The 14,330-nt window shown below is 42.1% G+C and overlaps 1 protein-coding gene across 1 annotated transcript in view; it reads right to left on the minus strand.

The window, feature by feature from the left end:
* Positions 1–1,702: 1,702 nt before the first annotated feature.
* Positions 1,703–14,330, minus strand: part of pigg (phosphatidylinositol glycan anchor biosynthesis class G) — a 98,163-nt gene continuing 85,535 nt past the window's right edge. Inside the window, exons 12-13 of the mRNA XM_023328856.1 lie at positions 13,081–13,244; positions 1,703–3,083 (exon numbers count right to left, since the gene is read on the minus strand). Coding sequence (XP_023184624.1) covers positions 2,861–3,083; positions 13,081–13,244 — 387 coding nt within the window. The 3' untranslated portion in view covers positions 1,703–2,860. The remainder of the gene's footprint in view (positions 3,084–13,080; positions 13,245–14,330) is intronic.

The following is a 14,330-nucleotide window of genomic DNA, read 5'->3' on the forward strand; positions in this document are numbered from 1 at the left end:
GGGCTCGCCGGGCGTCGGGGAACCCTGCCTCGGGCGAGAAGCTGTTTTGCAATGCAGGCGACTCGTCAAGCCGAGTGACGAACGTCGAGGGTGAGAACAATCGGCTTCTCTGCCCGTAGGCGAAACGCCGCAAACTGTTGCATCTTTCAGCTCGATCCTTTACTTTTCCCTTTTCTTTTTTGTTCAGACCTCAAAGGGTGGCGGGGAGGGAAGATGTCAGGGCTGGCAGGTTGTAATCAATGCGGAGCTCTGAAGGAGTCGCAGATGTTCCTTCACATCACCGATGCCAACAGAAATAACAGTTCAGATAGTTTTAGTTTCTGCTTCGTGTGTTGCTCCTTGGCTCGGCAGCTGCTCTCATTACTCAAACGATGCACACAGTTCCAGGACGGGCAGAGGTCGGGTCGCTCAGGCAGCTTTGTGAGCAACTTGGATCGGTGTTTGGAATGAAGGTGAGCGTCACCGTTTCACCGCTGCGCTCGTTGCTTTGGATCGAAGCCGCCTCGGTGGCCAGTTTGGCTTTGGTTTGTGAGCATGACAGAACACAAAGACCGGTGAAAAGGTTCGGATTCTGAGTCAGAACTCAGGTTAATTTAGCAAACGGAGAAAAATGAATAATGAAGAACAAATGATTAACGTAAAAATAAAGCAGAAAATGACCCTTTCCCCCCCTTTGGACGTTGACAATATTTGCAAAAGTATTCATGCCATTTAAACATTTTTTCCCATTTTGTCATGTTAAAGCCTCAAACTTCAAGGATTTCATGAGACAGAGCAACACATGTATAGCTATGAAGTAGAACGAATATCATATAAGCTTTTACAAAATGTGTAAGAAATAAATATCTTAACAGTTTTAAGCAGGGTCAGATTTACAACGATGCGGGCCTCTGAACCGGGGAGAGCTTTGGTCCTAATTTTCAAATACGTATTGTTTATATTCGTAAAAATCTCAAAAATATTAATGGAACTCACCTGATATGGGCCAATGAGTGTAATATAAAGTACAAGGTTTGCAAAACATGCATTCATTAAAAAACAAAAATAAATCAGTGGCACCCTCAAAAAATTGGGGCCCTGGGCTAGTGCCCTGTAAACCGTTTCTAAAGTTTGGTCCAGATGGAGTTGGTATTTAGCCCCACTTTAACTGTGAAATCCTAAAATAAAATCCAGACTAGTAGAGCATTATATGGAGGAGCAGTACAAATCCTCAGCTCAGGTGGAAGAATCTGGGAGTTAACCACAAGAAGTTAACCCTAAAGTTCACCCCAGAGCGGGAGCCACATGTTGGGTGAATAGTGGCCTTGTGGATTATTGGTGTACTCAGATGAGGTCAAAATAGTTTTAAAGTTTTAGTCGATAGGAGAATGGATGTAATCTCAAACACCACAGATCACCCTGAACGCACCGCCCTCAGTGTAAAATATGGATTTGGAAGCATTATGCTTTTTGGTAAATGCATTCCACACCTTTTTCATTTGTATCTGAAGGAAATTTACAAAAACTAGTTAGTCTATTGCATAAAAATGTGGAATTAAAGGCGTGCTGTGTTGGCGTAGGGGAAAGCGGGACCCACGTTTGTAGGCCTTGAGTCCTCGACGCGGCCGTCGCGGGTTCGACTCCCAGACCAGACGATATTTGCCGCATGTCTTCCCCCCTCTCCTCTCAGCCTACTGTCATTTAAGGGACACTAGAGCCCACAAAAGACCCCCTGGAGGGAGAAAAAAAAAGTGGAATTAATTTAATTTGGACAGTACACATTAATCAACATTACCGCATTTCATGGCAGTGTAAATATGCAGGAATTAAACGCAATAGCCAAGTTTCACCTTTTGTCCTAATACAAGTAAACAGTCCCAACAAAACCCACTGAAGTTTGTGGTTCTAACATGACAAAATGAAAAGCTTGGGAGGAATAAATACTTTTGGAAAGAAGTGTAACTCTGACAGCTGTTTGCTCTCCAAGAGAGCTTCATAAACAATTACCACCGAAAAAGCTCAACTTATGCAATAATATTAATAAAAAAAACAAACAAAAGAAAACTGGAGTTTAATCAGTTATCCGTGATACATGTTAGAAAAACTTCTACAGAGAAATGACTGCAGTGTCTTTAAAACTCCCACTCTGCGCTCCTGTGTTCCTCCAACGCAGCTATTTTCATTAGCGCTGCCTGATTAGAACCGTTTTTACAGCTCTGTGTAGGCGGACGCAGGCCGAAGCCGTCTGACATCTCGCTCACGCTCGCCTCGGCACCTCTGCACCTTTAGGCCCGAGACGGCACAAACTCCAAAGGAATCCATCGCGGACCCCTTTCGGTCCGTCACAGTGGGATATCTGGCTAGATTAATAATCCAGTATCAGTGTTGGGGAGTGAAGGACGCAGCGGGACCCGGAATCCGGACACATTTTGACTGGAAAACTGTCATGATCGATTCCGTTTCTCTTACCTCTGATCAAGAAGCGTCCGGAGCCCCGGGGGGAACCGACAGTCTCGACTTCAGACCGCTGCGTTTTAAGTCGGGACGAGCCCGGAGGACGCAGGTCGGCATGAAAACAGGTAAACACACGCAGCTACCCCAGAAAACGCAACATCAAAGTTCTCCAACAGCCCGCTTTTATTCTGCACCTCCAAGTCAGGCATATCTCTGAGGGAAGAGATATGGCCTCTTTCCACAAGTTACATCACATTTTTATTCATCCTCAAACATTTCCCCTCCCCCCCATCTTTTAGAAATAGAAACATATTTAAATATATCACTGAGAGCACATCTATTCACACAGCGTGAGGAGATGAGAAGCGGGAGTCGATTGTACTGCGGCAGTCCGAGGGGTCTGCGTCCGACCCCGCCTCGCCTCCCACTAGGACTTACTGGAGCCGGGACTTTGCTCCATGGTGATGAAGACGAGACACACTCCCGCGGTCAGCAGCAGGTGCATGGACTCGTACAGCAACTTGGGCGAGAAAACGCTCCAGATGAAGAGGTGGTAGCGCAGGACCGTCACCAGGACGATGTAGGCGGCGGCCGGCACCGACCTCAGCAGGGCCAAGCAGTAGCAGCCGTGGCCGACGGCGACCGGGCTCCTGTGGGGAGGGGAGAGAAGAGGACCAATCAGAGTGGTTGTGGTTTTGTTTTCTCTCTTTCTGCAGGTTAGAGGCACACTTCTGACTTGACTTGTGGTCTCTCTATGCTACTTTCTACCCTTTACTCCTATTTCCTTCTTGTGTTTTAAAACTTTTCCTCAATGTTTCTTTTCTCCTTTTTTAAAATATTTTTAGCAAATCTGTGTCCATTATGTTTGAAATGAACCCAAAGCAACTTCTAATAAAGTTTCATACATGTATCAAGTGGAGCATCATGGCAAAAATATTTGAAACTGAAATTTTGAAATTGAAATTTTCAGGGGGTCTTTTGTAGAAAAGTTCTTAGGTGTTTGGCTGAAATTCCCTCCATCTGCTTTACCCAATACGTTGTCGTAGTTGATCACGTGACCCGTGTGCTGCAAGAAACGTTTCCATTGCAGTTTGGCGAAAAGCCGAAAAACCACGTCAAAATCTTTTAATCAAAAAACAAGTTTTTTTCTTAATTTATTTCCGTAATTCCAATTTGCGCAACCAAATGGTCCATGGAAATGCAGCTTCTGATCCCAAACAGAGAGCCAAAGAAACCCCCGACTGACTTCTGAGAAAGAAAATATAGCCTCTGACGTGTCTTGAATCCAACTGAAAATCTGTGGGAGAAAAACTAGAACTATTTGAGATGTGGCTGGCTGAGCGCCGAGGCGTGCAGAGCACATGTAAATCACAGCTTGCCAAACAGAGTGAGGACAGCACAGTAACACTTGAATGAGCGCATTTGTATTTTTTTTTATTTTTCTTGTGTACAGCAGATTAATAATGGTTGGAGGTATTGCTCACTGCTTGATTCATTGTTGGTCAGAGTGTATGTGAACGTATCTGTCCTCCTCCGAGCTCGACTACCTACCGTCTTTTCTCAGGAGGCGACACGCAGCTCCTCCCCCTCAGCTGGGACGCTGCCGGCTGGGATGAGCTGACACCCTCTGCTAATTTACAATAGTGTTTCGGAGATGAATTTTAGGTATGAACGCACACAGAAAAACTTTGTGTGTCTGGCTTTACGTCCTCCGCTCCTAATCTCCTGGCTGCGTCTCGTCGTCTCCTCCTGCTGGTTTTAAAGTCATTAACTTCCTAATCAGAATTTGCCGGCAATCTGCATTATTGTGGGAAGATAATTGGATCAGACTCTCTCTCGCTCTCGTGCGTGTGTGAGAGAGAGAGGGAGAAATATGAGTTAGGCCGTTCACCGTTAATGATCAAACAATCTTTCATGAATTAGATTGAGACGTAAAGCAGCTTAGTGCGTCTTTGCTTTCCATCAAAGTTTTTCATCCTCTGGAAGTTTGTCCTCCAGTCGGCTGCCTTGTTCTCCTCTCTATAGTTTTTTAATTTATTTTTAATTTTCTTATTATGCTCTATCCGGCAGTGTGGCGCTCGGATGTCGCTGCGTTTTCATTGTCCATATAATTGCGCAAACTGGAATTAGAAAAATAAATTTGCTTAATGGAAACACGGCCATTAAAAAATAAAAAAAACTCACGTTTTTCGATAGTGTTTTTCCTGCTGTATCAAAATTAGTGTTTTTCACAGAACTGCAGTGAAAAAACCTTTTCGCATCACACAAGTTGTGACCAATTATGATGGCATATTAGGATCCATGTGGATAGACAATAGAGGAACAAATTTCAGCCAAAAACAGGACATTTTCTGAGTTTGAAAAGTTTAAAATTTGCTTTAAAAAACTCAGAAATTTTGAGATTAAACTCAGGAATTTTCTAGAAAAAAAAGAGAAGACATTTCTGAGATTGAAAAGTTGAAAATCTTCTAGAAGAGGTAAAAATCTAACGGCATCAGTCGAGGCTTCCTAAGATTCAGTCCTGACTGAAACACGGAGAACACAGGCTGGTTCCTCTGCAGAGGAATGCCTAAACGTGGCCCACATGATCAGCCCCAGGAGTTCAGAGTTGTGCCGACTGCTACTGTTCATTTCTAACAAAGAACAAGTGCTGACACAGCACACCAACAGCTAAAAGAACAACAAAAAAAAGCAGCAAAGGTATTTTTTTTCCTAGTTTTAATCGGGGACTTCAATCGTGTAAAACATCTGAACAATTGTAGCTTTCCCCCCCCCTAGCAGGTCTTTACAAGCACAGGGGAAACGGTGTGTGTAACAACAGACAGGAGGCCTGCAGTGCCGTGTCCTGCTTTTTCTTCTTCTTTTTTGGGGGATGGGGGAGCTTCTTAGATCACGGCTCCATCCTGAGGGTTCCTCCTCACCTACGCAAAGCGCAAGCCCACTCAAAGGACCAGCACTGCATGACAAGCTGAAGAACACCACTTCTGTTTTAAACGGAAAAAGCAGATACTTAGAGGAACATGAGCGAATCTGTTTGCGAGGACATCAGAGAAGATACCGGCGATTAAACAAACATGGGTGGGGATCGATATCTGGCCCGATCAGGAAGTCGGGAGAACGCACAGGCCGAGGTTTATTCTACGGCTACTGCATGAGAAAAAGGAAAGACAAATAAAAGAGCAAAGAACAAATCTACTCTAGAAATTCATAGAGTCCTCCGGTGGAGTTGGGAGTACGTGCGAGGTCATCAAGGCCGCGATTAGCTGCAGAAACAGAGACATCCTTCATGACCGGAATATATTCTGATCTCACTGTGGAGCAGGAACGGCTTGGTGAAACCGGCAAACTGGAGAGACTGGAGCTGGACAGTGAGACTGAAACAACACTGGATTCAGACTGTGTGTGTTTTCTTATCAGTAATTATGCCAAATGGAATATGCAATCCAGATTTTTAGATATGATCTGGCAGTAGCTGCGTTTCCAAAGCAATTTGTGTGCAATTTGACATTTTGAAAGTAAATTTGCTTAATGGAACCGCACCAATTTTGACTTTTTGATGAGTTTTGCTGCCAGGATGAGATTTTTGATGATATAAAAAATGTTTAATTTTAAAAAACAATTTTTTTGCAGCACACAAGTCACATGATTAACAACTGGATATTGCTACTGGCAGAAACCATAAAGAATAAATCAACAGGAAGTGATCGGAGGATGATGTTTTTAAATGTTTTATCGCATTTAAAAAACGTGATTTTAATCGCGTTTCTTATTTAACGAAAACGTCACAGTTGTGAAACTCTGGTTTTCTATGGCATTAGAAAAACATATTGAGAAACCTTTGTGCACATTTGTAATGGAGACAAAGCTAATGACAATAACACTCCCATCCACAGGGTGGCAGCAAACACAGATTCAACAATAAAACAAAAAAGAACTAGTTTCAAAGAAACCTAGTGAGGAGAGAAATATTGTTTTTGTGAGTGTGGAGTATTTATCTAACAAAAACTGAATCAACATTCTCTTCTTCAGTGTAAACATATCAGCACATTATCGCCCCCTAGGAGGCTGAAGTGAAAACGGTATGACTGGAATGCTTTGTTAGCGGCACTAAAAATAGAATGAATAGGTGATTTTCCATGAGGTTGAAGGTATGTCAAGCCCTTAAAATGTAAAGAAACTGCTTGTGTTCCACATAAGACAACAATCTGATGAGATCTCCAAAACTAAACTAAGGAGTCAAGTTGACAGACAGACAGAAGAAAATGTCCAGGTCTGTCAAAAACCTCCCAAAGCCCTCTGGACGAATGTACTATGCCAGACTTAAACGTTTTCTGACAGGCTAAAGCTTTTAACACCCATCAGTTCTGGTGCTGAACCTTCAGGTGGCTGTTAGGAAACTGAATTATTTTCTTTTAACTCTGACAGGGAGCCTTGAAGTCTTTAGAAGAGAACATTTGGTTTCCTCACAGAGAAATCTGAGGAACTTCAGCCTGACGAGGTCCAATAAAGAGGTCAATGTTATCAGATTAATATGTGGGACGCAACAGATCGCTAAAAAGATGACTAACGGCTGAATTTAAATCAAAAGGTGTTTTACCCAAGTATTAGTTTAAGGAAACTCCTTATTGCCAATTTTTACTTGAAATTACAGGGGTGGGAAGAATGATCCAATATATCGATACCAAGTTGGTATCAGTATCGGATCAATATTGGTGTGCTGAGGTTGGTACTTCAGTTTCAGATTCCATCTCGAAACTTGTTTATTTTTTGTATTGTAGTTTCTCAACCCGACCTTAATTTTCTTTTGATTTGCTCACAAATGACATTTTCACACAAATCATGCTGATGTTAGTAAAACATTTATTAAACAGCCATAAACGTTGTCCAAATTCTGTTGTAGGTTTGAACAAAAAATAATTCAAACAAAGATCCACACTGCAAAAACACAAAATCTTACCAAGTATTTCTGTTCTACTTTCTAGTGCAGCTACGTTATTGCACTTGAAATAAGTTAAAACTAACTTACAAGTAACTTCTCAGCAAGAATTACTCACACCATTAGGAGCTTGTTTTAAGTGAATAATTCCTGTAATATTGATAAAGCAGTACCAGTTCAACAGGCAGATTGTTTCATTTTGACATATTAAAAATGTCTTGTAAGTTAAATAATCCAGTGGAACTGGTACTGCTTTATCAATATCACAGCAATTATTCACTGAAAACAAGCTCCCAATTATTGCTGAAAAGCTACTTGTAAGTTAGTTGTGTCTTATTTCAAGTCTACAAAAATGTTTGAACTAAAAACTTAAAAAAAAAAAAAAGAACTTGGTAAGATTATGTTTTTTTCAGTGTACTAAAGCACCCAAAGGTGAGAAGTTTAATGGTATATCAAACTTTGTTAAAAAGTATCAGTATCGGCATTGGCGATACGGTCCCAGTATTTACTTAGTATCGATATCGAAACAGGCGGCACCTCACGCCTCTAGTGATTATTGTCGATTATCTCCACACCCTGAGCTCAACGGGCCAATCTATGTTCTGATTCAATTTCTCAGTTTTCTCCAAGTTTGAATCCAGTCGTGTGTTTGTGCCAATCTGATGCTGATTGGTGAGACACACACTGATGAGTCATCATAACAGCAGGAGGTAAAATAACCTGTGGACCGGCGCAGAGTAAGCAACCTCTGCATCAATGTGTTGGGAGGGGAAGGAGGAGAAGAGGCTTGCGGACGCTGCAATGCCTCTCCCCTCTTTTATCGAGGAGGAGGAGGTGGTGGAAATTGTCTCCCGTTTTTAAGTAACTCATGGAAAGAAGAAAAAAAAAAAAAACCCCGATGCAGAGCGAGCGTCGTAAAGAAGGCCCATTAGCAACCGAGTATCCTCAGGAGTCTGAAGCAAACTGTCCTCACAGCACTCCGGTATTGATGGGAGTTTTTACCCCGCTGGAAGCTGAAGTGCACCTTCCTCCTCCTCCCACACCGCCTCCTCCATTACCACCTGGAACAGGAAGTGCTCTGCTGCTGACAGGAAGGCTGCTTTAAATCTGCACAAACAAATGACACAGCAGGCGCCGGAGTAGATGCGCCGCAAAAACACAAAATCTTACCAAGTGCTTTTGGCCTAGTTTTTAGTGCAAGTATGTTAGTGCACTTAAAATAAAAAAACAACTTATAAGTATCTTTCAGCAAGATATGAGTGTTTGTTTTAAGTAAATAATTCCTTAATTTTTACAAAAAAGAGCTAGTTGTAGTGGCAGATTATTTTACTGATAAATAGGTATTTAATCTACCAGTGGAACTAATACTAGTACAAAAACAACAATAAAATAAAATGAAGAATGCTGAGCATCCTGTGAAGTTATACGTTAGTGTAAGTTTTAGAGATTATACCTAACAGAAACACTCAACACGTCAGCATCAAACTACCATAACCTTGAGGCAATCACACAAACAGCTGTGTCTGTTTCGAAGGAAGATCTACCTAAAACTCAAAGCTCTTTTCTCATCAAAACGACTTTTTTCACGTAATTAAAATTTTCGTTTTTCTGGTAAAATTGTATATTTATTCTGCTAATATTGCAACTGTATCCCCATATTTAAGCAGAAATGTTCGCCTTAATACTCTGACGCACAGCTCACAGAAGGCATGACTGTAATAAAAGTCACTTTTTGAAAAGCATTTCTGTCATTTCATTTTTAGAAAAGGAAGCAAGTGAGGGGAAAAAAAAAATCTATCAAAATCGGGAATTGGCTCCGGTAGAAATTTTTTTTTTGATTTTTAATATCACCCAGCACAAAAAAAAAAACAACTAAAAAAATGAAAACATAACATTAGATATTTCTAATCTAATCCAATATCAATGCAGAGGCTGAAATTAGATATCAATTGATCAGATGTCCTGCTACGATCAATACATCTAAAACATGTGTGGCTTCAATGACATCATGTTCCGTCAATTCCTACCTTTCCGCCACAATCGATGGGTTCAGCCATCAGCTCAGATTGGATTATTATTGACTCTTTTCCCAGCTGTGATGTCAGCCCCGCCCCGGCTCGGTGAGTCCGCTTCTGCAGAACCAAAACTACCGGAGTCCGCCGAGCCGCAGCTGAAAGTTTCCTCTGGTGAGTCACTCCAAAAACTCCTGCTGAGTCATGAATGCTTTATAATCTCTTTGAGCCGGTTTATCTGCCAGACTGTTTTCTTTTTTTTACCAACTCACTAAACGAGATGCACGACAAATATCGCTGGTTTCCACCTTTACAAAACAACTTAAACGCTCTAAGAAGCGCTGAAAAGACCAACTCAAAGGAAAACCGATGAATAATAGATACGGTCAGTAAAACCCACTCACTGTGGATCTGCCACTGGCTTTTCAAGTATTTTTTTTTTTTTTTTAACAAACAAAACTTGAATGAAGCGGTTAAATATTTCCTTTTCTCGCTCGGGTTTCTGTCAGAATACGAAGTCTTTCACAGATGAAAGCAACGATTTGTTTAAATAACGACACAGGAAACCAGCAGAGCGGCCGTTGATCCAGTACCTCCACCTCCCCTCCTTTATGGTCAATCTGCTGATGCCGCACAGTGAATCCTTAATGAACTCGGACTATTTTTTGTTTCATTCGTCACAATACCTCTGAGTGCACAATGCAGCCGGGGCCGCCGCAGGGGAGCGCTGCGTTGCGAGTAATAAGGGATAATAAGGAGTGATGCTCTGTTTTTTTTGCCCGCCACTGTAATCCGGCGTGTAACGTATGAAAGCTGGATTTAATGTGACATGTGCCGGGAGAGGAAACACGGGAAACTTCCTGCAGTCGGGTTGCGGAGGCAGCCGCGTTCGGGGGACGACTCGCTAAATGAAACTGATGGTCAGGATTCTGATGAAACCACAGAAAACGATCTGACACCAGCAGATGTAAGATCTCCCAGAATCTGATCTGCACCAGAGAGGAAATGCCTTTAGTTCCCGTGCTTCTACGGTTTCCTTTTCCTCGAGTTACTTTCAGACATCCGACAATTTTCATGACACCACTCTGAGCTTTTACCTTCAAACTCCATCGAGTGACGCAGTTTGGGTTGATGTTACTGGAAGGAACGTCCACTCGTCTTCAATGTGCGCGAGACGCTCTCTTATCCAATTGAAAGAGGTAGACTGGTGGCAGGGAGGTCCACCAGCAGCCCAGTGTTTTTGTATATAAAAAAAATAATAGTAAAAAAAAAATGTAGAGGTGCACGAGTCAGCATCATAATTTAGAAATAATGGCGTGCGAGGCCAACAGGGCAGGTACAAAACGACGCGATTGGTGAGCGCCCCCACACACCCGGCTCATTGAGTCATCCAATAAATAAAAAAAACATCACTTAGTCTGATGGGGGAGCAAGTAAAGCCTGGTGACCCGCCAGGCTTACAATACACAGCACAGAATATACATTCATGAAGCTAAACTGGCCAGAATTTACGCTAAAAAATGACCCTACATGTGACAAAGGCTGAAACAATTAATCCTTAGGAATCGATTAATCGTCAACCACTGGAGTTGAAATTTAAAAAAAGGACCGAAAAAGTCACTAACATATTCAGAGCCGTGGTTAAGCTAAAACTGATACATAAAGCTTAAGACTTCTTAAGGATGTGCCGACACGCTGGAGGAAAAGATAACTAAACAGCTGGATAAACAAAAGGAAGAATAAAAGGATGAAAAATTCAAAAAGACAGACATATAAATGGGTAAATAGATGGACAGACTGATGGACAGAACCTGTGGGTCCTGCTCACCTTGCGCCAACAACACTGGTGCTGAAACGCTTTGTTGATCAGACCAGAAGTCTGCAGCCTCTCATTCCTGCTCCTGGCATTTTAAAGGCTGACTGACTCATTTCACACCCGGAGCATCTTTGTCTCTATTTTCGCTTCATTTTTGTTTTGGCGTTCGGTATCAGAACAGCTGTTAGGACAGATTCAAGCCTCATCACTCAGCACTGTGCATGGGGGCCTCACGCTGCGGGAGAGCCCTGGTTATTGGCTGCGTGCACGCCCGTCCACACACACACACACACACACACACACACACACACACACACACACACACACACACACACACACACACACACACACACACACACACACACACACACACACACACACACACACACACACACACTTACCTAGTTACTGGCCTCTCTCCAGATGAGGTGCCATGCTGTGCAATGTTAACTTTTCTGTTATTTTTTGTTATAAAAATCATATATTTCAGAAAATCTTCGTAAGTTACCTCAAAGTAAGAATTAAAATTGAGGCTGTTGGGAAATTCTCAAGTGTGAAGGCAGTTCAGTGTGTTTCAACTGGAATGAATGTGTTATGTTTTTCCTCATTCAGTCAGTAATTATTTAAATAATCACAGCTCCCTGCTCCACCCATCATCCTCCACCACCTCCACACACAACTTAGCAGCCGGGGCTTATGGTCCGTTCAGAAGAGACACCAGAGAACAGGCAGGTGTTTTTTTTTATTGTTTTCTCCAGCTGTGTGAAGCATAAAGTACCATAAAGTGGCATAAAGTGGCGGCACGCTGCTTTTCGGTTGGGTGAGCGAAGGCTACCACACTTCTTATGCTCACAAATACAAACTGTGGCAGGTTGGAAATATTTCGGTAGCAAAACAAAAGCAACAACACAGAGTTACAAATAAAGTGTGCAGCTTGTAGCCTCTTAATTCAGGTAACAGAGAGAAAAGAGAAGAGAAAGCCCTGAAGGAAGAAAAGATGGAATACACAAAAGGAGGGCTTGAGCAGTTCAGTTGAGTAGTCGTTCTAGTGTTTTGGGGATTTAAAGTCAGACAACAAAGCATCGTGCACAGCAAACAGTGTTGAGCGCATGTCGGTGAATCCCAACAATCTGTTTTCCAGCCTGAACCAGAACCAGTGGAACCCACTATGGACACGCTGCAGCGTGACGTCAGCCAGACAAGAGGAAACTGCTCCAAAACCGAAACGATCACTGGTTTTTCTGTTGTCAAGATAACGAGCTAAATCTTAAATGTATGTGTGAGATATAAAAGAAAAAGAGATGCAGTACTAATTGTCAGCACGACAAAAACTTGATAACAAGGTCAGGAAAAAGTTTTAGTAAAATAAAACAGAGAGGGAAGTAGGTCAGCTATGCTAGCTTGACTTTGACAACCGTAACATGTAGCTGAGCTGCAGACTTTGGCGTTTCGGCTCACATCGACTCTGACAAATCATCGGCAGAGTGGATGTTTACATATATAAACTCTATGTGAAACGTTTATAAAGATTAGATTATCTTCTGAGCTGATATAACCCAGATTCAGATAGAACTTCAACTGAAATTAAGAAGAAAATAAAAAGAGAGAGAAAATCTTTTCCACAACTGCAACTTTGTTCATTCATTTTCTAATACATATTGGAAGCAAGGTACTTTTAGCCTTATAGTTTCACAGGAGAATAAATAACCAACCTGAATACAACCAGCTTTAATTTCCTTTTTTAAAAAAAATAAGATTTAGTTGCAGCTGAGTTCTATGTGAAAAGTTTATACGCTTCCCCCTCTATCCATGAGAATCCTGGTGCTCCAGCGCCAAACACTTAAAAATCTGTGCCATGTATCGACTTTGTAAGTGACACTTACCTTTCTCTCTCCGAGCTCAGGTAGCAGACGAGGTGACAGGCCCAGAGCAGGGGACCCGCGTAAGTGCTGAGAGCTGTTAAAAAGATGGCAGGCGCTTCGATGTAGCTTTCCAGACCGACAAAGCCCACAGAAATGTCGACGGTGCCAATGTTGTTGGAGTTGCCCTGCGGGTGCACAAAGCAAACCTTTTAGAGCCCTGATGAGAGCGCAGAAATGACTGCGTACAGACAAAAACAAGTGCACACGAAGATCTGTGGCTGGAAGCACTTAAAGGACAGACAACTCCTTTCGCTTTTTAACGAAAGGAGTCACTCTGAGACGCTGCCGACTTCCCGGCGAGCCAGTTGTTTTTGCGTCCCTGACCGGATCAGCACGCGCAGCTCTGAGGAACTGGGCTGGAGGTTAAACCACTCAGGACAAATTGGAAATGTTCACTTGTATATTTGCCAACGACAACAAAAAAGGGAGCAATCTTGACAAAAATATTTCCGAATTATATATATAGTACAGAGCAAATTAGACACAAAAGTCTAAAAAACTTGAAAGCATGAAAAAAAAGAAAGAGATTCGCAATTGTTTCGGAGCAAATAAGTCATTTACAACTACATTTCTCTAAAGCAAAAGCAGCATTTTTTTTTGCTTTAGAAACACAGGTGACCTATTATGCTTCCTTCAACAGGTTAGGATAGGTCAATTGCTTATATAAGACATGTTCATTACATATTTTTACACAAAATCATTCTGAGATAATGAGATTTCATTCTGGTCAGTTCTGGCTATCGGAAGAGATGTTTTACATCTGGTCACTTCAAATAAGAGTTAGCTGCTGCTGGCCACGCCCCCCAACTCAACATTTACACCCACATGTGAAAACGGCTGCAAAGAGATGCGCGATTGGACAACGGCACATCTTTGAAAAGCAGAAGTGGAGCCTCCTTCGAAACCAACAGGAATGCAGCAAGTTGTTTCTGAATGATATGTCAACAACAAAACACTTGTCTTTACCAGTGGCCGCTGTACAGCGGTTAAAAAAGCTGACCAATGGCTCTTTTAACCGTTGCTAGGTGACAGTGCAGTGCTCATCGGTTGTAGCTTCACAATCAGAAGGTTTTTGAAACGGCTCATTTTCCAGACACCAGAAGAAACCATGAAGTTATTGTCACAAAATTGACTTGGACTGTTTTTAGAAGCAGTAGAAAGACCCAAATGCAAGTAAACAATTCCGCAAAATGTGAATTTTGCATAATAGC

Source organism: Xiphophorus maculatus, chromosome 23 (genome assembly GCF_002775205.1).
Source record: "Xiphophorus maculatus strain JP 163 A chromosome 23, X_maculatus-5.0-male, whole genome shotgun sequence".
Classification (NCBI taxonomy): Eukaryota; Metazoa; Chordata; class Actinopteri; order Cyprinodontiformes; family Poeciliidae; genus Xiphophorus; species Xiphophorus maculatus.